We start from the raw sequence: 23,868 nt of genomic DNA, 5'->3' as shown, positions 1-23,868 counted from the left end.
CCGTTGACGGATTTGCTCGGCTATACCACATCGACTCTCGGCTTCTCAACCTTCGGCTTCCCAGCTCCTTCTTCCAAGGGCGGTTTTGCCTCTAAGCCAAAGAGTCAGGAGACTTCGCTTATGCTTAGCGACCAAACCTATGCATGAGCGACCAGTGGGCCAACCTCGAAGACTACATCTAGACCGTGTCAACAGTTCACGAATCCTCGATGCATGCAACGACTACGTAACCAGAGCTGAGCACGAGGCAAGGAGATCTCGAGATGATGGGTAATATTAATTTCTCCAGGTCGTTCCACGTACTGTCGCTTCTTTCGATACCACCCTCTCCGACGAGAAAACATCCATCTTCCGGATCAGATTGGCACTTCATGATTCTCTTATACTCGTTAAATCTCAAGTCGAACCCGACGACAACGTTGAGAGATTAAGCAAGTCGCTGACGAGGTAGACACGTTGATGAAGGGCTGCAGCTAGCTGGGATTATTTGCCTGTTTTTCTCTGATTCAAGGCATGCAATTCTTGTACTAATAAAAAATTCCCAGATTTCATGGTTTACATGGTTTACGAGGTCCTTAAGCGAGTCTCTGAAGCGTGGTGATTTTTGTTTTAATGGGCCCATACTTGAGTACAAGATTTGAGACTATTGTCACCAGATTAGCTATTTGACCGTATCATGATACAAAATGTATTCATTTAGGGGAAATGCTCAAGAGCAAAGTTACAACGCAGGACATCTCATATACCGATCGATTGACTGTTTTGTGAGAATGTGAAGTCCTTTGAAAGTATATTCATTCATTCACTTGCTCATAGACTGGTATACGCATCTCCCCTCCCCTCCACAACCTCACTCCAACACTAATAAACAAAAGCAACCTGACTCAACGGCAAGCTCGTCGCCGCCTCACACGTAGCATGCACGCCATCAGCCTCGACCCTATAATTCTCCGGATCGACCTTCATCCGCGGCATCACGTCGTTGAACTTCATATCCCGCTTCCCGATCTTGCGGCAGTTCTTCACGGCCTCGACTCGTTTCTTCAGGCCGTACTTGGCGATGGTGCCGGAGGTTATGGAGGTTTGCGAGACGAAGAGGATGGAGGTTTTGGGGACGAGGGGCGCGAACATGGGGCGCGCGATGACGGGTTGGACGGTGGGGATGGAGGCGTTGGGATCACCCTGTTTTGTTGTTAGTTGGGGGGAAAGGGGGATGGGGGAGGGAAGGAGGTACCATTTGAGCCCAGGAGATTAAACCGCTTTTGATGACCGTCATGGGTTTCGTGCCAAACCAGGCAGGGTCCCAGACCACGAGATCGGCTAACTTGCCTACCTCCACACTACCGATGATATGACCCATGCCTTGTGCAATGGCTGGGTTGATGGTATATTTACTGACGTATCTTTTGACTCGGAAGTTATCTGCTCCTGTGCCCTCATCTTCTTTGAGTGTTCCCCGTTGGACTTTATTCTTGTGTGCTGTGTTCCAGGTTCGGAGGATGACTTCGCCGCAGCGGCCCATGGCTTGGGAGTCAGAGGACATCATGCTTATTGCTCCAAGATCATGGAGGACATCTTCGGCTGCGATGGTCTCTGCTCGGATACGGGACTCAGCAAAAGCGACATCTTCTGGGATGTTCTTGGAGAGATGATGGCAGACCATCAGCATATCGAGATGCTCGTCGAGAGTATTCCTGGTGTATGGTCTTGTTGGATTCGTGGATGAAGGAAGGACATTAGCGTGTTCAACGACGCTGATGATATCAGGTGCATGGCCACCTCCAGCACCTTCAGTGTGATAAGTGTGAATAGCTCTATCCTTGAAAGCAGCAATGGTTGATTCGACGAATCCAGACTCGTTCAAGGTATCTGTGTGGATGAGACACTGAATATCGAGCTCATCGCAGACAGTCAAGCAGGAATCAATAGCAGAAGGAGTAGTTCCCCAATCTTCGTGAAGCTTGAGACCACAAGCTCCAGCAATAACCTGTTCTCGAAGTGCGAGGGGAGAGCTGTCATTTCCTTTACCCGTGATTCCAAGGTTGACAGGCAGTGTATCACATGCTTGAAGCATTGCTCGCATGTAATTCTTGCCGGGAGTACAAGTTGTAGCACTTGTTCCCGCACTTTTCGCAGTTAGCAGAGACTCTCTGACCGGGAAAGTTACTTACCTAGGACCGGTACCACCACCAAGCATCGAAGTGATACCAGACGTAATAGCCTCATAGACTTGCTGTGGACAGATGAAATGAATATGAGTATCAAATCCACCAGCCGTGATAATCTTTCCCTCTCCAGCAATGACATCCGTGCAAGAACCAACAATCATGCCTTCCGTCACTCCATCCATAACGTCTGGATTTCCCGCCTTTCCAATACCCACAATCATTCCGTTCTTCACTCCAATATCTGCTTTATAGATACCAGTCCAATCCACAATTAAAGCATTGACGATAACCATGTCAAGGGATACTTCGTCAGAAACACCTGTAGCTTGACCCATACCTTCTCGAAGAGTCTTGCCTCCGCCAAATTTACACTCATCACCATAGGAAGTAAGGTCTTTCTCAACCTTGACCCACAAATCCGTGAAACCAAGCCGGACAACATCTCCAGTGGTAGGACCAAACATCGTAGCATACGCCTCCCTATCCATCTCAAACGGACTGATACCCGCCGCATCAGCCGCTGGATCAGGCGTATGCGCAAATCCACCTTGCTGCAATTTCGACACGATGTCTTCTGCGCGAGAAAGATCTACTTTGCCTGTCGCAACATGGTTTCCTCCTCGAATAACCTTGTGTCCCGCAATCTCAACCAACGTTACCGTCTTTGTATCGCCCGGCTCGTAACGAACAGATGTACCGGCCGCGATATCAAGTCTGTAGCCATAGGCTTTGATGCGATCGAATTCGAGCTGCGGATTCGTTTCGATGAAATGGTAATGCGAACCAATCTACCATTTCTCATCAACACTTCGTCTTTTCCTCTCTATTGTATATAGAATGGCATACCTGAATAGGCCTATCCCCCTTACTAGTAACCTTAATCCTAATCCTCTTCCTCCCCTCATTCAACACCACCTTCCCCTTCTTAACCACCACCGCACCAGGCATCTTGGTCCGCTCATACTCCTCTTCCTTCCACATGGGAAAGGTCTCCTTGTCTGGAACCGGGAGGAAAGATCCATACAGCGCTTTCGCAAGATCGCCATCGTCGGTGCTGATCGGGTGGTGGACGGTCACTAGATAGGTACCGGTGGGAAAGGTGCCTTCGACTTGGATCTCGGTGAGGGTTGACACGACGGAGGGCAGGACGTGGCGGCGGCCGAGTATGGTGCTGCCGATTGACATGAGGTCTGCGACGGTGTGGTTGCCATCGCGGATTAACTGAGGGTTGTCAGTGGGAGTGAGGTGTGATTTAGATTTTTGGGAGCAGGACTTCTTGGAGGTTGTTCGCGATTAGGGCCTAGGATGTCTTTGTTAGCTTTGGGAGTTTGGCAGATGGGTACATGGAGCCTACACAAGCTTCCGAATGATTGAGCTTCACTCCTCGTGCTAATCGTCTCTGCGCAAGGAGTCCTAGTTGCGAGATGACAAGCTTGTCCAGCTGTTGGAGTGTGAGCTTGGTCCTACCCTACGGATCTGCCACCTACCTCCTTAGGTACGAGATGCATCTTGGCGACTTGAATCTCTCCGTAAGAGGAGCTGTCACATCAATTGATGCTCTGAATGTCGTGGTGTTGCTGTCGCTCTGAGCTGTTTTGCTGAACCCCGCAATTACCCGTTTGGGACTGCTCCTGATAACAAACGATTTTCGGACGTGGGGGAATGGAACTGCCAACCAGCATTTAGCCTGCGCTATCTGCTTGGCAAGACATGACTGGATGAACCGAACTCATTTCAAGTGGGAAGGCATTGCTGGCTATCTTAACATCTTAACATAGGATTAAGAAGAGAATGTATGTATTTTACTATACTGTTTTCCATAACACTTTTTTCACCCTCTGTACCCTCACCATTTAGTAGGGAGCAAGACGTGACAAGAGGCTCAGGATATAAACGATCAGTCACATCCTCTGTACTATGGCTCAAGTGTACTTTTGAGTTGAGCACTTTGTGTGCTATTCATTGGTATCTTCATCTCTCCCGATAATGCGGGATCTGTACATCTCTTCAACCTCTGTTCTTCCCTCCTTTGATTCATCCCGGTCAAGATACCGTCCTCCCTTGTAACCCTCATAGAATAAAGATGCCACAACTCCCAAGCCCATGGTATATAGATACTCCACAAGACTCCCGTAACCCAATGCAAGCCAACCGCTAGATGCAAAATGTCAACCCGCCAGAACGCCAAGACTGCATGTCATTATTAAAACCCAGGAAATGCTTTCGCTAACGTTTTTCGCCCTGGTATTTGTCAATAAGATTTGGGTAAACAAAAGGATGAAGCTTACATTGAGGAACCCGACGGTCTTGAATAACGTCTGGGTCACGTATGGGAACTTGTCGAGCTGTCAAATCTCGGATTCGCTGCTCGACAAACTCCGCTCTCGACCGGCTAGAACCGAAAGATGTATGCAGGTGCTGATCCTGAGGCAACTCCGTAAGAGCACTTGTCATCAAGACAGGTTGGGGTTCCAAAGGTATTGGGGGAGCATCCTCTTTCCGATTTAGGATGGTTTTCTTTATCGAAGATCCAATTTCATGAAGGCGACCCCGAGTTTGATTTGCCTCTAGATCACTTCCATCTGGGTCAAGCGTGACCCGAGAACGTAATCGCCTCAGATTCTTCTCGCGACGAACCATAGCGTTGGTAATTTTGGTTGGGCAATAACCGACTGGGAACGCACTCTTCTTGCATAATGGACAGAGTGAGCTGTTGTTGGCCAAGAAAATGTCGATGCACTCCGGATGGAAGATATGGCCACAAGGAAGTTCTCGGATCTCAGATACTCCTGACTCGTAGTCTTCCAGGCATATTGGGCAAGTTGGTTGAGAATAAGGGAGAAATTTATGAATTAAGACGGAATCAGGATTGGATGTGTTATCGTCGACCACAACCACTTGTGGAGGATCATCTGTTTCTGCTGTAAGTGAACGATGTCTCTGAGAGACCGTCGTGGGGCTGCTGGGGATGTCTTTGGCATCTTCCATCATCGCCTTGTATTGGGGAGATGTTGGATAGCTAATGTCGGGCTCAGCACTATATGTGAACAGAGGTAACCGTTCGATGAAAGGCTGTGGGATCGTAAGGCGTTTGATACCGAGTGCTTCAAGGTTGACTTCTCCACTGGCTACTCTTCGCTCCAAAGATTTTCGTCGAGCACGTTGAATTAGATGCATGGTCGCAGATGTTGCTCCGAGCACAAAGAGTAGAACACCGACTACTGCCAATAGGAAAACCCACAAGCTGGGCAGACCTGAATCGTTCCCAACGTATAATTGGGTATACATCCTCACATAATCTCGCGGGTCGATGCCAGGTAATTCCGAGATGGTATGGCCCCAAGGAACACTCGTCATATTCCCGGAATACAGAGCTAGGTTGTGCATCAACTCAAAGCCTACGGCGCCAGGTATAATGTAGACCGGGTACTGATATATGTTCTTCCAGGTGCCGCCATCCTGAAGATTCCATACGGCAGATGATGCATCGGGAGGTTGATCAGTACTGTTGTCTGGAAGATAGAAAAGAAACGCGCGGGCCGGGTCTTCATGTGCAGCTCTCATCCATGCCAATGTACATTCCGCGTTGATCCATGGTGCAAGGGCAACCAATGTGAAGTCGGTAGGAGGGAGGTTGGCTTGTCGAGTGACATTGCTTGGGAGGTACTCCTTCGATAACTCGAAGCAATCATCGCTCTTATCGATATCTGGGACATATAAGAAGCCACTAATTGTGCCATCTTTGTCTGCATTTTGTGTCGAAAGGGTTGTCAGGTTATCGTCAATTCGGTCGTAAAAGGAGATATTTGGCTACGCGACATAAATATTGGTTCAGAACGGCACGAATGGCTGTACATACCCGCAACTGTGACACGACCGTATCCAATTGCGAATCTGTCGCTGTGTTACTCCATTCTTCGTTGGGAAAAAGTAAACTATGGCACTGATCAGCGAAGGTCTGAATGGTCGTACTTGTCGTCGAAAGCGGATCGTCGGATGTGAAGACGCAACCGGACGGTCGCGGAATGAGGGCAGCACGTACACGAAAGTCTCGACTCCATTCACAGCTGGCACCAGGAGAAGTCAGTATGTATACCCATATATGTGTTTGCCATGGAAAACGCTATGATGAGGCCAAGAGGAGTTGCATCTCGGCGCCAAGAAGGGACGACGACGATGAACCCCAATGCTGGGATCTGGTGGGAATTGGGTGGGCATTGGGTGAATAACTCACACATATCTGGCCGTGCAATGGCCGTGTCTGCCAGGCGTCTCTGTCGCCCGACACCTGTGGTGCGCCTCACCAAGAAGATATTCTCATATGTACACGAATGGATGAAGTCGCATGCGTGCGTGTTCGCGATGGGAAGGATTTGGTCGTGCTGAAGAGCCAAGAGATCTGCCAAGGAAAGGGAGGACTTGGCAAAGGCTTGTCCGGGTCGCGCCTTCTCTTCTCAGCGAGCGCTTGTGGTGCTGAGTCATCTTGTCTCACACGCCCTGGTGCGTCCATGGTGGGGTTTGAGGGCCGAGAATGATCGACGAAGGGTGGCTGGAACTTCTAATCTTCGGAACCAAACTTCAGTGCAAACTCAAATACCCATCTCAAATACCTACTCATGCATCATGTCGTATCCCAAATGCTTCCTACATTTTGATGTTTACACCCACAGAGATACAATCGCTATCCGCTATCCGTGAAGGTGTTGACAAAATCCATAGTAGCCGGATGTGAAGGCTCTGTTCCGGTGCGCCACCGCGGTGTAACAGGATCCGTTCGACACACCAAGCTAGCGGCATCAAAAAGGGTTGACTGACCACATGACTGACTGCTAGTGGATTCTCGTAATGTTAGACACTTCTTTTACAACTGCTAAAGAAGAAAGTTGCTTAGAATTCAACGAGAGAGAATTCGAACACAGGAGTCTGGACCAATTCATGCAGGAAACACACGGTGCCGCGTAACCCTTCAATCGGAGTCTGTATGGAGACCGAGGAGAACCCCCATTCTTGAAAGACTTTGCTTACCACTCCTGGCGCTCCTTCATTCCCCTCGATGATCAGTGTGATCCTTCGAAACTCCATCACCAATCTACTCAAGGATCGCAAGGCCACGCACCAAACTTGAAACAGCAACTTTTTCTAGGGTAAAAAGAAAACGTGAAAATGTGTACAACCAGTATACTAACTCCGATGCAATGGTAATTAAACATGTACAGTAACGTGGAAGGATAAATCACAGAAACAGCAAGAAGATCAAAAAGCAATCCAACCCTGTTTCATGATATTGACCTAGAATTAGAGAAATTCAGACTTGTGATTCGTGACAGGACTGTCAGATCCTAGTTTTTGGATGCTGGCATTCCGAGCAGACCTCGTCAAGTGTAAGGGGCTCGCTTACAATGACTTTACAAGTCGAGCTTCCGAGGAAGCTTGCTTGGTCGAATTCAACGAGAGCAAAAGCGTCTTTAGCTATCTGTTAGTCTTTTAAGATTTATCAGTACTGTCACATCGATTTGTAGAATTCCTGGACTGGAGCCTCAGAATCGGATTTTGAGAGTTTTCGTAACTGCGAAACATATGTGTTAAGTCAATTGGACGAACCTTTCGTCCAATTTTTTCACCTTATGTCATTGTGCTTCTGTCCCACCTAAGATTTGCATCTTCTGAGCTCGTTAACTACTATGTCCATATGTATTCACGGACAAGAAAATGTTCCTAACATAGGTGTCGAGGAGAAGTCACGGGTGACACTAAAATCTAGATAGACGGATCAATTATTTTCCGCTTATATTCAATCACGATCGTCTTTCAACCTAGCGCAACTACACACGTCGATATAACTTCCCAAACTCAAGGATTTGTCGCGAATTTTCGCTCAGGCATCTTCAGCACATTGACCGCTTGAACTTGCGCCCGCGATTCTACGTCCTCCCACGCGAGATCGAGATCTGGCGCCCGACAGCTGAGACCACCGTCAACGCTTCGTCATAATGCCTCCTCCGCCCGGACAGAAAGGTACAGGCAAGAAGGGTCGCGATGCTCGCCAGTCAAGAAGTCGGAACTCCACACCCATCCTTGGGACGACCGATTCCACGACGGCGTTCCTTGAACTGCCCATCCAGTCCTTCCGAACATCGGACGATCTCAATGAGACCTATACCGGTACTATTCCCAGCTCGAAAGATATAGAGGCGTTGTTGGAGCGACTTAATAAGCTTATCGATGTCGTCGAGACGAGGGGAACTGTCTGCGACAGAGGAATGAGATTGCTTTCCCAGGAGAGGAAAGATAGACTTGAGGAGATTGAGTCAGAGAGAAGAGATGAAGAGCGTAAAGAGAGGCTAAAGCGCGATGCGGCGGACGAGGAAGACAGGAAAGCAAGCAAGATCAAGAAACGCAAAGAGGCGAGAGAGGAGCGTCCTCTAACACATGGTGCTCATGGTTTGGCACCTCAAGATGGCTCGAACTTGGGTAGGCTGATTAGCATTCACTTCGACTCTGCAAGGACTGACATACTCAGCAGATCGCTCATCGCCAATGCGTGACAAGAAGCCTGTCCGGAAGATGTCAAGAGATAATGATTCTGCTAGTTCCTCGTTATCACCCGTCGCACAAGCTACACCTATGGCAACTGGTATGGATATTGATGACAAAGAGGATAAAGATGACGATGATTCGAGCTCCGATGAGCACCAACCCCCACCTGCAGCACCAATTCAACATCTACAAATCTTTGGTGAGGATCCTTCAACCTACCCCGACCCGATCGTATATGAAATTCGGGAGGTCACAAAGGATATGACTGTAGACCAGAAGAAGGAAATATACTCAGTAGAACATTTCCCGGAAAGTAATCTCGAAGATCTCATACCCGGTTCACCTCCAGACAAGGACTTCAGTAATGCCAAACCCACGAATCAAGTTCAGGCCAACACTTTCATGACATATCTAGAGCCTTACTTTCGCCCCTTTACAGAAGAGGATCTGGCATTTTTGAGAGAACGAGGAGATCGTGGTGCTCCATTCACTATTCCTCGGCGCGGTAGGAAGCATTACACAGAGATTTGGGCAGAAGAAGATGGAGCATTGTCTATAGATGCTGCACAGCACAGTCGCGATAAACTCCCAGCCAACCAGGCTCGTGGCAACATCGAGAATTTAACAGATGATGTTGCAGAGACGGATCAAATTTCAGCAGGTCCCATTTTGTCCAGATTGTTAGCAACACTGAGACCAGAACATCGCGCACCACCTACAGAGGAGAAGCCAACTACTAATGGTCTTACGAATGGTGAAGCCAATATCAATGGCGAAGCAAACAATGATATAGCTGAGCTCAACGCCATCCTAGGAGTTGACACTCCTGCCCCTGTTCCTCCAGCGACCTTCATGACCGAGTCAAATTCAGAAGCATGGAAGAAGGCTACTCACCCCAAATTGGATCATGCCCAGGTTGACGAGCGAATAAAGCAAGAGCTTCGCCATATCGGCTTCCTACCTCCGGACACAGAGCCAGATTATGATGCTCATTATGATGACGAAATTGCTGCACGCCTACGCTACCTTCAGGCACGTCTCAAGGAAGTCTCTTATCAGAATGGAGCCCGAAAAGCACGACTGTCGGAACTGACTAAGGAAAGGATGGCTCATCAAGAATTCACCACTATCCTGGAGGATCTCGACGGCCAGGTCCAAACCGCATACCTGAAACGTACACGAACTCTTGGCAAGAGCAAGAAGGCCAAGCGACCCGGAGGAGCTGGTGGTGGAAGCCACTTTGTTGCTGGTGGTACAGGAGGTATGGCTAGACCTGGTATCGGCGATATGACCAAGACTCTCATGGAGAGGAGAAGCAAGTGGATCAACACTATTGGAGGTGTGCTGGACAAAGATGCCAATGAGGTCAGAAGAAATAAAGATCCCGGGTCGTCGATCTTCAAGCCAGAACAAATGGCAGAGCTGGTGAGGAAGGAGAAAGAGAGCTGGTATGAGGAGGCTGAAGAGGATTAGAGCCCTGAAAAAGGCCATCTTGGGGTTGTGGGTTACCATTTGCATCACTCATGCCGTAGGCTTTGCAAACTGGGGACATGGCGTTGATCGGCATATCAGCACTTGCACAACCTTCAAGCGTACCTAGGCTAGAAGAGAGTGCTTGACGAGTTTCCAATGGATGTGTTTAACTTACGCCTTTGTTTTTGTTGGTTGTGAGTTTGACTTTACCTGTTATAGTCACCGACTTTCCGTGTGCAACATTCTAGGCCTTCATTCAATATTGTTTCCCAACCTGCATGGAAGTTTTCTGCATTGTTTCAAAGCCAAATTTATGTAATAGCCCCCGCCCGGCTCTGAAGAGCAGGGGAAAACACTCGATCGAAGCCTGGAATTTAAGTTAGATTTCCTTACAATCCTTACCAAAGACTTGCATATTTTCACACTTGGCTTTCAGTAATGTTGGCTATGTATAAGATAAGTCGGAAGGGTAGCCGAAGACTTCATGTTCTGCTGCAGAATTGTCATGCATGCAGCCGAAAGAGGTCGTTTGCTTCGCTGTGGCTGACCGCCACAAGCAGGCTCCCATTCTCCTTGTTTCAGCCTTTGCACATACATGCCAGATCTATGGAGTATTGAAGTTCTTTACTTTTGATCAGATGTGACAAGGCAACCCCGATGAAGACATTGGACGATTGTTAGCCTAGTTGGGCGTCACAACCTGTTCTTCAAGTTGTTGACAGGATATGGTGATGTGTTTTCCTAAGCCAACGGAGCTTCTCTGATTCTAAACTCCGATGTAGTGACGTCGGTTTCGTGAAGCTAATTGCTTGTTATCGATTGCCACTTTGGGAAGTCACGATTCCCCCAACCGGCTCGACTAGCCGCCTTCTCGCGTTACACTTTCGATCTCAATTCACAACACAGCAACATAATCACGAAAGGTTGTTTAACGTGGTAAGATCATGAAGAGCTACGCAACGCAACAGCAAGCCATTGGTGAAATGGCATTAAGCAAGGGGATTACGCTCGAAGAGGTACACAAATACTTCGCATCTTCCCTTACAAGCTCTATTCGCGAAACCCCCGGCCCTTCAGATGATTGGCACCTCAGCCGCGCCGAGCACCGTGTCTGGAAGCATTTCTGTAAGTCTCTTTAAGTCACTTCATAGTTCCAAAGCTCGATATCTAACTGTGATAAAGTTCCTGGCGAACCGTTCCCAGGAAAGATCCAGCTCCCGATTCTGGTTACCTCCACCATGGCTAAGTCTGCCACTGAAATCGAGCCCGGTACCAAAGCCGAACCCGTCATCAAGACAGAACCCCTTGTGGACACCACAAATCGGCGCTCGACACGCATCGTTACCCCCAGCAACAGCCGCACCGATCAAGATTGGGTCCATGATCGTTATGACAGCGATATAGAGGAGAGATTGCCCCGTGGGGAGGATCTATATCGACCAGGATACACTGACAAGGCAAAGCCAAATGACAGCTCTCTTAGATTGCCCCGTGAAGCTGACTACTATCGTCCAAAGCCGGTGGAGAATCCGAGGACCTGCGAGAATTTCGGTAGACTGTCTCGCCCGGACTTGGACATGAATACCGATATGGGAACCGTTATCCGTTCCGGTAGCAGCCTGGGCTACGTTTCGATGAGAAATCTCATCGAGACAAAATACAGAGCCCGCGGAATCCCTGAATCTAGGTTTACCCGAATCTGGCACGAGACTGCTACACGTGTCGCCATGAAGTATTCACATGAGAGCTCCGACTGGCAACGTTGGGCTAAGGAAAAGCGAGTCTGGGATCGGCTGTGTAAGTGACGACCCTCATCGGTCGCTTGGAATACTGAACACTAATCCTATCATAGTTGAAAGCCGGTTCCCCGGTATCGAACCTGCTAGGCAGGAGGTCATGGCCCTTTCATCAGGGCTCCCAGAAAATCCGCCGAGGTCTGGGACGTACCAACCTCAAGAGAAAGTTATGGAACAACTAGCGATGCGTCAAGGCATTCGCCACGAATTCTTCCAGTTCTTACAACAGGCTCGCGATCAAGCTAGAGCCAACCATGGCGGATGTAGTAATGAAATTCGTCACTTTTATGCTGACCGGATGACCTGGATGAAATTCTTCCGTATGATCTACACTTCTTAGTGTCTTCTCATGAATAATAACTGACTATATCTCTAGGTGATCACCCTTTCCAGGGTGTCGAGCCTGAGGAGGGACATGGTGCAATGTGTAAGGCCAAGCAGGCCAAGGGATTTTCACCTCCCACAGGCCCATCGTCAAGATCACAACAGGTCTTTCGAGCCACTCCGGCAGTTAGCTATCAATCTGGCACTACTCCGGGCACGTTGCAGCAAAAGTACCGTCTTGCTCTTGTGCCCGCGAGTACGACTCAGATTGGGAGACAACTCGATCTGAATGCTCGCCCCAGTGTCCCTCCGTTGAACATGCTTCTCGCCTTAGATGGCGTACGGAAGGAATACAATAGGCCTAAAGACGATGGTGCTGGATTGATCATGACGTCTCAAGGGCCTACATTCTGTGACGCTAGGAAGGTTGTTGAAGTTTGGCGTTTCTTCACGAAGGAGGGTTGCAAGCCCCTTGCAGCTATTGGGGAAGAACTCAAATGTGCTCTCCATTTCATGAAGTCTGATGAGGAGCGCCAGCTCTTACTTTGGGCAACTCCAGCAGTTGGTTGCGGGGACAATATCACCGCTTTGAATCGTGGCCAAGCTTTCCTTCAAGGTGTAAGTTATGATACGTCTTCCTCTGACATATGAAGCTGATTTGGCCTTGAAGTGGGTTAAGCGTGTCCTGACATTCGAGATGGTAACTCCATCAGTCCATTGGAACGAGATTCGCTCAACCATGAACACCATCGCAACAGACTTTCAGCAACCGGAGGAAGGTTGGACCGAGTACAAGAGATCTACAGGCGCTAGCGACATCGACTGCCTCCTGGTGGAAGAAAAGGCTAAGGTTTGTCCGCCCTTCTTCCCGACTTATCAGTATCTAATTGTTTGGCAGTCTGAAGGACATTTGAGAATGGTGTTGGATGAGGCAACTGGGGAGGTCATTACTCTGAAGAAATTGTTGGTCAGAGAGAGATCTCGAGCCAGCTCTCGCCGCGATCCCGAGGAGGTGGGACACTCCTCGGGATCAAAGCGAAAGCTTGGCAGGGATCCTTCTTCTGGAAGCGAGACCAAGCGAATTTGTATGTAGGAGATTGTCGGGAGAATGTCCCGCGAAAAGCAATGTCCGGCTTTTCGCGGGACATTCTCTCGCTTTCTTTGTTGTACTGACCAGCAGCACTTTCGAGCTTAGACATATCACAATGAAGATAGTGTCTCATCAAACCCAGATTCCGTGAAAATGTGACAGACAATGAGTGAAACAACTATTCTACAATCTTCTACACTTTACCCACCTTTTCACTATCTACATGTCCCATCCTCAAACCAAACGTTAACCACAGCCAGAATCCCTCTCTCTTTCTTTATTATTTCTAGTATGTTTCAATATCCCACCCACTCTCAACATTTAAGACAAAACGCATGTATGAAATATCCTGAAACGTCCACCTCATCTCCATCATTATCATTATCTTTCCTAATCTCTATATCACCCAAATCCCCACTTCCCAAGAACCAAAGAAATCAAGCAATAAGGAAAAAAGGAAAATGTGTCTCCGCAACTTCAACATCTATACCTGTGGCCACGTCTTCTTTCGAGGTGTTAGACGTTGTCAGGTGCGTGGTGGGTGTGAAGCGGAAGAGGTTGGGGAGAGAGGGGAGATAGGGGAGGTTGGGGAGTGGGTTTGGATTGAGAGGAGGGGTGGGGGGTGTGTTGATTGTCGGTTTGGGGTTGGGGGCTGGGTGGAGAGGGGATGAGGGGAGGAGATGATGGAGGGATGTAGGGTTGAAGTTTGGAGATTTGATGAGTTTTGGTAATTGAGTTGGCTTGAGAATATCAAGACTGGGAAGTGAAAATTAAGAAGCTCGAATCGAGTACTCTTCATCGCCAATCTCAATGCCCATGCTCCTCCGCATATCTCTTCGTAACCGTAGCACCCGGCGCAACGCACCTGATATCCGTCCGTAGGACTATACTCCTTATGACAGCCATTCGGACACGGATAACTCTGTCTCACGTGCATCATTAGCGCCATTCCATTCGATTCACTCACTCTATCCCATCTCGAGGAAGGACATACCTCGTTATACTGCCAAGAAAACAACGGGTCTGTTTCATTGGTCAAGATTTGTCCCAGCATGGAAGTCTGGTAGCCGGGGAGTTGACGACTTTGCTGGAAGACGTCGTAGGAGGAGAGGGTCATGACGCCCCAGCCGACGTTGTAGTTGTGTTGGATTGTTGTGCCGTAGATGTATTCTGGGTGGGTTAGTGAGGGGATGATCAACTAGATTTGCATCTTTCGCAGAGTTTTAAAATGTGTGAAGGGAGCAGAATGATGAGCGCACAAGTCAGAGCATATAGACTGGGTTTGACAAAAGTAAATGTCTCGCAAGATGAAGGCTGGGGATATGTGGAAGAAACGGAGATCAGAGTCTCAGGTGTACAATACCTTTGAAACCAGACCATCTGATCGCACTTGCACACATGGGACAAGATTCCGCGTTGGTGTAGAGCGAAAGGTCACCCCATGCAGCGTAGATTTCCGTCGGTGTCATGTTTCGAGCTGCGAAGACGGCTGTGCAGGCGTTGATGGCTGAGATCTCGCCGTGGATGCTGAGAACTGTGAGATGGGACACTGCAAGTGGAGAGGAGTAGTTCTCACGTGGGGTCTCCGGTTCTGAAGTTTGCTCCTTGGCAGACGATCTCGTCTGCGGTGTGGTTGACGATGATGGCACCGAAGGAGGCGAATGGACATGGTCCGCTTTGGTTGTATAGAGCTTCGTTGGTCTTTGAGATGTTAACTGAAGTTGTGAGAGGTGGAGATAGTGAGCTTACAAGTCTCATGTACTTTACTCGAGTAGAATATGGAATTCCATTGACAACGAGATTGCTCATATCTTGATCATCGTTGGCAACGACCAGACCAGCTGCTGCTGTTGAAGCAAGCAGAACAATTGCTGAGAAGGCCTTGAGGAGAAGCATGATGAGCTTGGCAGTACAGGAAGCTGCATTTGGCACAGAGAAGATCTCAATCGCACCCTTTTATACCCAGAGGCCAAGATAGGATGACCCCTCTCACCGCTCCCGACATTTTGGTTAGACAGTTCCGAGAATGATAATCTTCATGCTTGGCAGGCGATGAGTCCCAAATTGTCGATGCATCCGATCCCCTTTTTGACATCAAAGATAACAAAGCAAAGCATTCTCGGCCGGAAATTTTGACTGCAGGAACGTATCTCCAGGGATGTGACTTTTGCATAACGGACATGGGATGGCTTGCTCAAAGATCTCCCTCGTGATCTGATACGGTGAAAGCTATTTATCTATCTTACCGAGGGGCTGGACGAACTATAGGCTTGGAAAGACCATACTTTGGACCGAAAGAAACCACATGGGATTCTATGATCATGCCACTCGTATCTGTTTTGATGCTCTCGAGGAATACTTCCCGGAGGAGAACGAAACTGGGGATCGCTCCGAGTTCATGATGCCATGGTTCTCGCTAGTCTCAATGGCGAATTTGAAAATGATAGCGGAGACTGTAAGTCACAGCATCTTTTGAGAAACATCTCGAAACAATCAGCATACCTCCGTATTGAGGAATATCTTGCGAGTGCAGGTTCGGCAGGTCCGCTCAATGAGACAAACGAGAGACTGCTTGAAACAAGGCAATGGTACTGAATCTACGCTCTCAAAGACACTCAAAGTGATGCTTCCAGCATCAAAGTCAATTTGGTGGGGATATAGACCGCTAATTTCAAAGGACCTTTATGAAGTTTGTGTTCTTTGCACACTTTGGTTCATGAATGGCTCAGGTCGCAGTCTCACAGACTTGCAGAATTGCAAATGAGGCCGAGAAGAACAGATTCAGTCGCTCCAAACATCTCTAGATCGAGTACTGTCGACTTTTTGGGTAAATCTCGACGTTGCAAAACGATTGAATTAATAACTAGGAGGAGAAGTACTTCTACGGTTGAGACTTCTCTTTTCGGTCGAGTCATGTGCTAGCGAGTGTCTAGCGCGAACTTTAACCTTGACGCCTTCGCGTCTCTTCGATCGACTCTTCTTCAGGATGATACATGTTACGAATCACCGACGCACTCACCGACGCACTCGCGCAGAGATACCGTCAAGATGTCGACATTTAAGGGTGTCATCGATGAGTTCCCCGACATCCAAGGTACGATCCGAATTGCTCGATTCGCAAAGTAGATTCTGACCGTTTCTGCAGTCGACTTCTTCCGCGCGAGACCAAATCGACGTCTTCCTTTGAGATGCTTCCTCAGCCATGTGCACAGCGACCATCTTGATGGACTCCTGTCTTTTAAATCGCCATTGTAAGATTCCATCGAGACTTTTCGTCTGGTTGCTAACCATGTGACTGTCCAGCATTCACTGCTCACCAGCTACGAAAGAGATCCTCCTCCGTTTAGAACGCAAGAAGCAGAGGTCGATGTTCGCAAGTGGAATTACCGAGGCCCGAGAGAAGCAGTATAAGCACTTGAAAGACCTCTTGGTAAGTTGCGTTTGCGGCACGTTCGTCTTGCTTCTCCTAACACAGCTCAGAAACCAATTCCTCTGGAAACTCCCACCAAAATCGAGCTTACTCCCGGCAATGAGATTCAGATCACTCTATTTGACGCTAATCATTGTGTTGGGGCAGTTATGTTCTGTAAGGTTTCTGTCTCCTTGGATAAGTGCTGTCTGACATCCTTCAGTGTTCGAGGGCAACGGTAAAGCAGTCCTGTATACCGGCGATATCCGTTCAGAGCCATGGTTCATCAACAATCTTACTCGCAATCCTTTCATGGTTGAATACTCTACAGGCCTCAAATCTCTCGACTGCATCTATCTGGACACAAGCAATACCAAAAGGATTGATTTTCCTACGAAAGCCGAGGGCTTGAAGGAACTTCTGCAAAAGATCTCGAAGTATCCTAAGGAAACGGTCTTTCACTTTTCATCTTGGACTTTCGGGTACGAGGAAGTCTGGATGGCGCTTTCCAAAGCCTTGAACTCACCTGCAAGTATTTAGTTGTAGATCGCACCCCCAGATGCTAAACTACGACAGATTCATGCCGATTCGTACAAGTACAGATTGTATGAATCTCTCTGTGGTAATGCGGCTCCCTCAACCAAGAGCCAATCAGTCCAAGAGAAGTCAGTCAAATACAACCTTCCCGCCATTGCAAGTGAAGGTCCTGTCCTTATCGGCTACAATTGTGGCAATACGATTGTGTCGGGATGTCTCACCAAGGACCCAAACGTTCGACTACACACGTGTGAAAAAGGTACATGTCAAAGCATTGATAGCAACGAGAATGTAGTCTGGATTCGACCTATCGTCACCAGAACCAAAGATGGTGCTGAGCTGGCAGAGATTGGCATCGGCGGAGGCGGAGAAGATTTGACCCAGAGTCTAGAATTGGCGGTCGATGAAGATGATTTCGAACAGACCATAAAGATGTAAGTGGCACAGTAATGCTCTTATTCATTTGTGGCTGATTTGTCGAGGCTCGACGCTGCCAAAGATCCTCACATGACGGACGTCAAGCAAATCCTCGTCGCTGGCTGGCGACTGGAACGCAAATTTCTAGTCCTCAATGGCACTGGATTGGACGCTGAGGAAGACTCATGGACTCTCACAAAAATTGTGACAGCACTACTACAGTTGGTCAGAGAGCCAAGAGGTCTCAGCAAGGCGCGGAGTACCGAGAGCCAAGGATCGAGCAATGAGTTACCTAAGGTCATCACTTTCCCATATTCTCGTCACTCATCATATGATGAGCTCTGTGACTTAGTCAGAGCGCTGAAGCCGCGGGACGTGTACCCTTGTACAGTGGATGAACAACACTGGGATGAAGGTGAGTTATCCCTAGTTTTATAGGTGACTTACTAATCGCACAAAGCCAATCTCAGTATCAGTAACCTATTCGGCCGTTTGTGTTCAAGTCGAAACTTTCGCCACGAGAAAGAGATGGATCAATGGCGTGCTAATCGAGTCGAAAATCTTGCTAGTCAGCAAACACACACTACAACGACATCCCAATCTTCTCAATTTGTCACCAGCAGCCCAGAGCCTATTCGAACTATCCAAAATGGAACTCAACCAGAATATAGACTGCAAGAAAACCCTTTTGCTCAAGTGGGATTTGTTCACAGGGAAGGTAATGAAAACCTTTATTGGTTCGAAAACATGGCAACATCGCCGTCCCAAATCCTTGCTATATCTCCAAATGGAGAATCGCAGGGACTACGACGAAAAGCCATTGGCGAGCAGCTTGAAGGTAGTGAAGTGAAACGTGTCCGTCGGAGTTACGATGGCTCTGATTCCTCGCCAGAAGCTAGTGCGGAAGATGATAATGTGCCAACGCCCGAAAGCTGTTTCGACGAAGAAGACTCAACCTCAAGTCTCGAGAGACTCTCCTATGTCGAAGAGCCTGAACATCTATACGACAAATTCGATGTCGCAGATGAAGTTTGGAGATGTAGGAGTTGCGATCACGAGGTTTTGGGAGGGCCCGGAGGATTCTGCACTGGCAAGGACTGCACAGAATCAGAGGCGCGGTCTGCTTCCCACTACATGGAAGTGTTGGATCCGGAAGCTCCGCCATTGCCAGAAATCGCACGCAATGAGGATGCAAACCAACTCCTCGAGGGGGACAGACTGAAAGAAGTTGTTGGATCATGCTTGGACTACGACTCTTCAGCATATGATTCTTATGATTCGGAGAAACACTTCAGTGAAGAATACGACCAAAACAGCTTCATTGATGATGCTGAATCCGAAGAAGACGAAGGCAGAGAACGTTCACGAAAAGACGATTCTTCTGGTGACGATGGACCAGATTACGAAAATATGTTCAACCAACTGCAAGCCCAACATACCAAACTGATTAACGACTTTTCCGAGCTTGATAATTCATTCAGGGATTTCAGAAGAGATGTTGGTGTGTTCAGTTCCGATGACGATGACGATGAATTGGACGAGGAAGTAGACGATGAAGGCCTTTACGTGGTGGACGTAAGAGTTCCGGATCCGGTGACGACGGACATTGTAGTGTTTCACGCTCAAGAACAGTCACAAGAGTCTGAGGTATCTGACAATAGAACCCGGGCTCGCGTCGAGGCTAACCAAGCGGCTCAAGGATCTAGCGGTAATTGGACCGACGTCGAAATGATGTCAACCACTGGAAATCATACTTTACCAGAGCTCGAGCTATGAATATGAGAACATCATATTTGCTAGATGGGATTCTTGCTTAATTTTGAGATTTACACAAATGGTGGGGAAATGGATGGAGTTATCGAAAAGCATGTACCCAGGAACTTCCTCGGTATGGATGACATGGCAAGGCGTACCGGGAGCTAGAGAAGGATGATACCCTGGGACATGCATTGCAATTACTCTCGAGCTGAGATTGATATGACAACAGCAATCGCACTTAGCTTACTTACTATACAAATCAGAAATCAATCAGATAACTACCTACTCGTCGGATGCGTGCGTTGGCGCAGTTCCATAGTGTTCGTCAATCTGGTAAGGTAAGCATCGGCTTTGCTGACATCCAATCATGGCACCGGGTTACCAGCAGCACGACCCAATAATTCCGACCTGTTCTGTTCTAGGCTTCTCTCTCTGTGGTTCTGCAGGTCCTTGATTGCGTGCTGTATTGACCCGCAGCCGGGTCTCAGGTCTCAGCCCAGTGGGTGAGGCCAGTGATTATTGGTTAAGGGCTGCATTCTCTAATTGGAGGTGCGGATGGGAGGGATTGGCTGAGATTGCAAATCGCTCTTGTGCAAGGTCCAGAATTTGGATGTCAGGTGCTGGGATTCGTGATGCTGGAATGAAAGGGACGGAGGAGGGACGTGGTGGTCAACAACTTGGACGCGGATGTGGGGTTCGACGTGTCAGTCCATAACATGAGGTTGTATGGGTTGTATTGCATGTTGAGCGGACGGGGATAGGGAAAGATAGGGATGGAAGGATAGGTAAGGTAAGGTAAGGTACGAAGATGGATGGATGGTGGTGGTGGTGCGACGATTGCTGGTGGGACGAAGAAGACCGGGACAGATGCGGTAGACGATGGCTTGCTGCTGACTTTGCGAGATCTCGTATCTGTATGTGGTTGTGTGTGCTGTGTATGTGTATCTGACTGCGTGTGTGCATCTCCGGAATTCTATATAACGTTACGGTGTCTGCCCTCTCACGCTGCTGACTGAAGTTGCTTCCTTCTCTCGCCTTCTTACTCAGTCCAGTGCCTCTCTGCAAATAGATCTCAGGTAAGGTTATTTCATTTAAGCATTCCCCGGAAAACGGTGCCCAGCTGAGGATAGGAGACGAGGGCTGATCCATTGGCTGATGTTTAATCAAGAGGAAGAGAAGATCGAAAGCTCGAAATTTATTCGGCAGCGAGCAGCAGGAGGAACACCAACCGCCAATCCAGCACAAAGATTTCTTTTGTGAACGAGGCGAACCCACACAGAGTTTGGGTTTTTTATTATTCAGGAGAAAGGGAAACAGGAGAAGAGAGTGGTCGCAGCATTCCTTCTTCCGGTGGCACATAACCTACATCACTTGGTGCACTAAGTTGTGTGTGTGTTGTGTTGATGGCTTGACATTACGAAATTCTCACTGGCCTCAAACCAACTCACTCTCTCTCCCTTCACCGCAACCACGGAAACTCGACCATTCATTCGACCTCCACCTCCACCACCACCACCACCACCACCGCCGTTCTGGACTTTCTTTTCCTCGTCCTCGTCCTCCCCCTTCCATTCCTTCTTCCTCTTTCACCAACGTGAATTTTCCACCGCCACCTTCGCCATCAATCCTTCCTCATCCGCGCATTGATCGAACGAACCCGCGACGCCTCCACGAACCCCCTTTCAGATCTTCCCAACGTCGAGTCGTGTACATACATAGGTAACGTTCAAGGTGGAGCTGGAAAGGCAGATTTTTGGTCTCCACTGGTGAATCGCCGGAAGGGATAGTCTACGAGTAGACGGCTCGACTACATCATTCACTCTTTCCTCCCGACTGAATCATTCGCGTTTGACAGTCACGACTTCCCAGGAATTCAACGGCGTCTATAAAGAGAAGGAGGCAGGGACGACCACGTCCGATACTACGACCTTCCACGTCGCACACAGAATCCGCAAGACCTCGTTCCATTCTTTCAGCACAGACCCAATACGACAACCTACACGTTGCGGGATCCATTTGGGCGCGCCTCACCCTCACCCTCACCCTCACCTCAGCAGAAAGGATTGAAAGATAACCCGAGTGAGTTCCTGCAGAGTCTGCACAAGCCTCTCTGAGCCTCGACTCGCCGCCTCAGAAAGACCACAAATTCTGAGGCCACGAACCTTTCCTCCCCTTCGCGCACGACAAATATCCAGTCCGCATCAATATGAAGGGCCCGCAGGTAGATCAACTCGTATTCGAGTGCATGTTCCCCAAGCCCAAATCCACCGAACCGCAGAACTTTCAGCAGCTTCTCCAGCGAAATCTAGTCCCAGAAGTGCGACTCGAGACGCAAGCTTTCTACGGCCATTTGTCCTCGCAGGAAGCTAAGTATCCGGGTCTCGATTACTCGTATCAACCTCACCGCGTCCGCCTGTCGCGATATACATGGCATCGACGACTCTTCCGCGCGTTCGATAACTTGGGACTGACGAAGTCTGAGATTGCGAGCTTGACGAAGTGGGAGGGCACACGATGGGCAAAGGAGCGGTTCGAGAGGGAGCAGGGAATCGTTATTCGAGATACGACTTCTGATGGGATCGAGGATTGGGTTCCTCCCGAATTACGCATACCTCTTGCTCCACACGCCCAACGCGCAGATATTGAGGAAATGGAAGATATTCAGGGAGATGGAGAGACGGAAGAGAACGATAATGAGAATGATATGGAGGAAGATGGGGAAGAATCTGACGCGGAAATTACAAGCGTGGGCGTTGAGTTGAACGAGAGATTGCGAGCGGCAGTGGCACAACGAGAGGCTGGGAATACAACAATTCCCATAGACGAGGAGTGGGAGCAATGGTTGAAAGATGCTGTTGAGGCAGGAAGTCTGCCATACCTTCCTTCAGATCTCTCACCAAATGCCAATATTCCAGGAACACGACCCGCGACGGACAGTCCTGCGATGCATCCAAGACTCTTGAGCGCTGCCAGAGAGGGGCAATGGCAGCAGATCCCGGATTTCTTACACAATATTGTGCGCCAAAATATCGAGGCTCACAATCGTCGGTATGAGGAGTCACAAGCTACTCCTTCTCCTCCACCGCCGACTACGTCTACTGCATCTAGCAGTACCAGTTCTTTCCTTTCCAGACCAAATCTTAGCCCCCGCGCTAGAGCACCCTCTGCGAGTGCCACATTACAACCTATATCTCCCAGGACGGTGGCTAGACTGGATCGTACATTTGCAGAGGCATTCTCGAGGCGACCAATTCCACCTCTACCTTCGGGTAACACTCCTTCAACCTCGAGATCGACCATTAGATTGAGCGCACGACTTCACCAGCCAGAGAGCAGTTCCTGACATAGTCAAGGAGGGGTATAAATTGCATACGACCAGCAGGGACGGATCTGGCTGGACCATATATCATTTGCTTGCTTGGGAATTAGCAGTTGGTCGTCTTCAACATCATATCCCACCGGCGTTCTATTTACTTAGCAAGGCGTTCCATCGGTCTTTTCCCTTTCTTTTTCGTCACTTCGATGGATTGTTATCGTTTGTCTGAAACCTCAAGTTCTTTTATGCGAAATGGGGGTAAGGAAAGGGTCGGGATTTGCATTGGAGCATGGTGATTCAAGAGCATGGAAAAGGGGGAGGGAGGCAAGAAGTGTTGATAGGGTACATATGGGGTTTAGGGCAGTGGTAGAAAGGAAGCCAGAAATACAGTGAGCATGGATTTAATGGGGTATTTGGAACGGGGGCACGGATGGGCATTGCATGGCTTTGAAAGCTGCATGGTTCTTTGGCTTGGAGGGAGAGGGGGAGTAAGGGGAGTAGAGACTTGTAGTGCGGAATACTGTGACTGAATGCATAGCAACGATGCTTATTGATTTCCTATCTCTTTCCCACTCCTTTTTTCCCCCCTTGAGCATTATTGAGCAAGGCGCTCTCTCCATCCCCAAAATCTCCAATTCCTCCTGATCCTCTCGAATCTGGATCCCAATCCTATCAATTGGCCGGCCTCCCCAAGGCCATTGTAATCTCGGCAGCGATCCTGAGTGGGCGTTAACGCTTTCCTTACGAACATGGGGACAAAAGTCCGTGCGTTCAGGCTGTAGAACCTCGAAATTAAAACTCTTCACATTAGGACTAAACTATCAACAACTCCACCATTATGGATCCTTTTACCACTCCACCTATGTCTCCACGTCTCCCAGGTGCAGAGATCAGAACCAAGCACAAAGAGGGCATACGCCGGCTCTTCAAATTCGCTAAAATAGGCCTGCAACAGCTCCAGGGCTACTACCACCTAGGAGACAGCACAGTTAGGAAGATCCTACTATACGATGTGCCTGAAAGAGCGCGCCCTACACGCACAG

The 23,868-nt window shown here is 48.7% G+C and overlaps 8 protein-coding genes across 8 annotated transcripts; 4 read left to right on the top strand and 4 right to left on the bottom strand.

Moving 5' to 3' along the window:
- Positions 1-676: 676 nt before the first annotated feature.
- Positions 677-3,792, bottom strand: LY89DRAFT_658518 (urease). The gene is made up of 7 exons (XM_018212477.1): positions 3,656-3,792; positions 3,523-3,609; positions 3,442-3,468; positions 3,015-3,389; positions 2,172-2,956; positions 1,235-2,126; positions 677-1,182 (listed from the first exon to the last, which is right to left on the bottom strand). Exons 1-7 carry the CDS (start codon positions 3,674-3,676, stop codon positions 862-864), a joined length of 2,508 nt encoding a protein of 835 aa, XP_018063167.1. The 5' UTR covers positions 3,677-3,792; the 3' UTR covers positions 677-861.
- Positions 3,793-4,394: 602 nt separating this feature from the next.
- LY89DRAFT_676705 (uncharacterized protein) lies at positions 4,395-6,406 on the bottom strand (the record flags this gene model as incomplete). Its single annotated transcript, XM_018213615.1, has 4 exons — positions 4,395-5,978; positions 6,028-6,103; positions 6,211-6,235; positions 6,403-6,406. The coding sequence occupies 4 exons, from the start codon at positions 6,404-6,406 to the stop codon at positions 4,395-4,397; spliced, it is 1,689 nt and encodes a 562-aa protein (XP_018063166.1).
- A 1,490-nt stretch (positions 6,407-7,896) lies between these two features.
- Positions 7,897-10,426, top strand: LY89DRAFT_711453 (uncharacterized protein). The gene is made up of 2 exons (XM_018217903.1): positions 7,897-8,639; positions 8,692-10,426. The coding sequence occupies exons 1-2, from the start codon at positions 8,159-8,161 to the stop codon at positions 10,176-10,178; spliced, it is 1,968 nt and encodes a 655-aa protein (XP_018063165.1). The 5' UTR covers positions 7,897-8,158; the 3' UTR covers positions 10,179-10,426.
- Positions 10,427-10,853: 427 nt separating this feature from the next.
- Positions 10,854-13,115, top strand: LY89DRAFT_326710 (uncharacterized protein). The gene is made up of 5 exons (XM_018206755.1): positions 10,854-10,906; positions 10,961-11,303; positions 11,361-11,975; positions 12,031-12,294; positions 12,351-13,115. The coding sequence occupies exons 2-5, from the start codon at positions 11,123-11,125 to the stop codon at positions 12,947-12,949; spliced, it is 1,659 nt and encodes a 552-aa protein (XP_018063164.1). The 5' UTR covers positions 10,854-10,906; positions 10,961-11,122; the 3' UTR covers positions 12,950-13,115.
- A 390-nt stretch (positions 13,116-13,505) lies between these two features.
- LY89DRAFT_764181 (cytidine deaminase-like protein) lies at positions 13,506-15,284 on the bottom strand (the record flags this gene model as incomplete). Its single annotated transcript, XM_018221631.1, has 5 exons — positions 13,506-14,310; positions 14,383-14,558; positions 14,752-14,915; positions 14,965-15,089; positions 15,138-15,284. 5 exons carry the CDS (start codon positions 15,282-15,284, stop codon positions 13,915-13,917), a joined length of 1,008 nt encoding a protein of 335 aa, XP_018063163.1. The 3' UTR covers positions 13,506-13,914.
- Positions 15,285-16,436: 1,152 nt separating this feature from the next.
- On the top strand, positions 16,437-19,502 carry LY89DRAFT_764166 (uncharacterized protein; the record flags this gene model as incomplete). Its single annotated transcript, XM_018221630.1, has 9 exons — positions 16,437-16,482; positions 16,534-16,639; positions 16,692-16,818; positions 16,869-16,974; positions 17,021-17,329; positions 17,357-17,768; positions 17,817-18,166; positions 18,212-19,398; positions 19,451-19,502. 9 exons carry the CDS (start codon positions 16,437-16,439, stop codon positions 19,481-19,483), a joined length of 2,676 nt encoding a protein of 891 aa, XP_018063162.1. The 3' UTR covers positions 19,484-19,502.
- Positions 19,503-19,772: 270 nt separating this feature from the next.
- LY89DRAFT_326665 (uncharacterized protein) lies at positions 19,773-21,094 on the bottom strand. The gene has a single exon (XM_018206754.1). It carries the CDS (start codon positions 20,866-20,868, stop codon positions 20,179-20,181), a length of 690 nt encoding a protein of 229 aa, XP_018063161.1. The 5' UTR covers positions 20,869-21,094; the 3' UTR covers positions 19,773-20,178.
- A 621-nt stretch (positions 21,095-21,715) lies between these two features.
- Positions 21,716-22,438, top strand: LY89DRAFT_539759 (uncharacterized protein; the record flags this gene model as incomplete). Its single annotated transcript, XM_018208151.1, has 1 exon — positions 21,716-22,438. A coding segment is annotated over one exon (723 nt), but the record flags the coding sequence as incomplete, so codon positions are not given.
- Positions 22,439-23,868: the final 1,430 nt, after the last annotated feature.

The sequence above is a fragment of the Mollisia scopiformis genome (genome assembly GCF_001500285.1).
Source record: "Mollisia scopiformis unplaced genomic scaffold LY89scaffold_31, whole genome shotgun sequence".
Taxonomy (NCBI): domain Eukaryota; kingdom Fungi; phylum Ascomycota; class Leotiomycetes; order Helotiales; family Mollisiaceae; genus Mollisia; species Mollisia scopiformis.
Note: the sequence above shows the minus strand (reverse complement) of the source record. Positions and strands in the feature narration are given on the sequence as shown.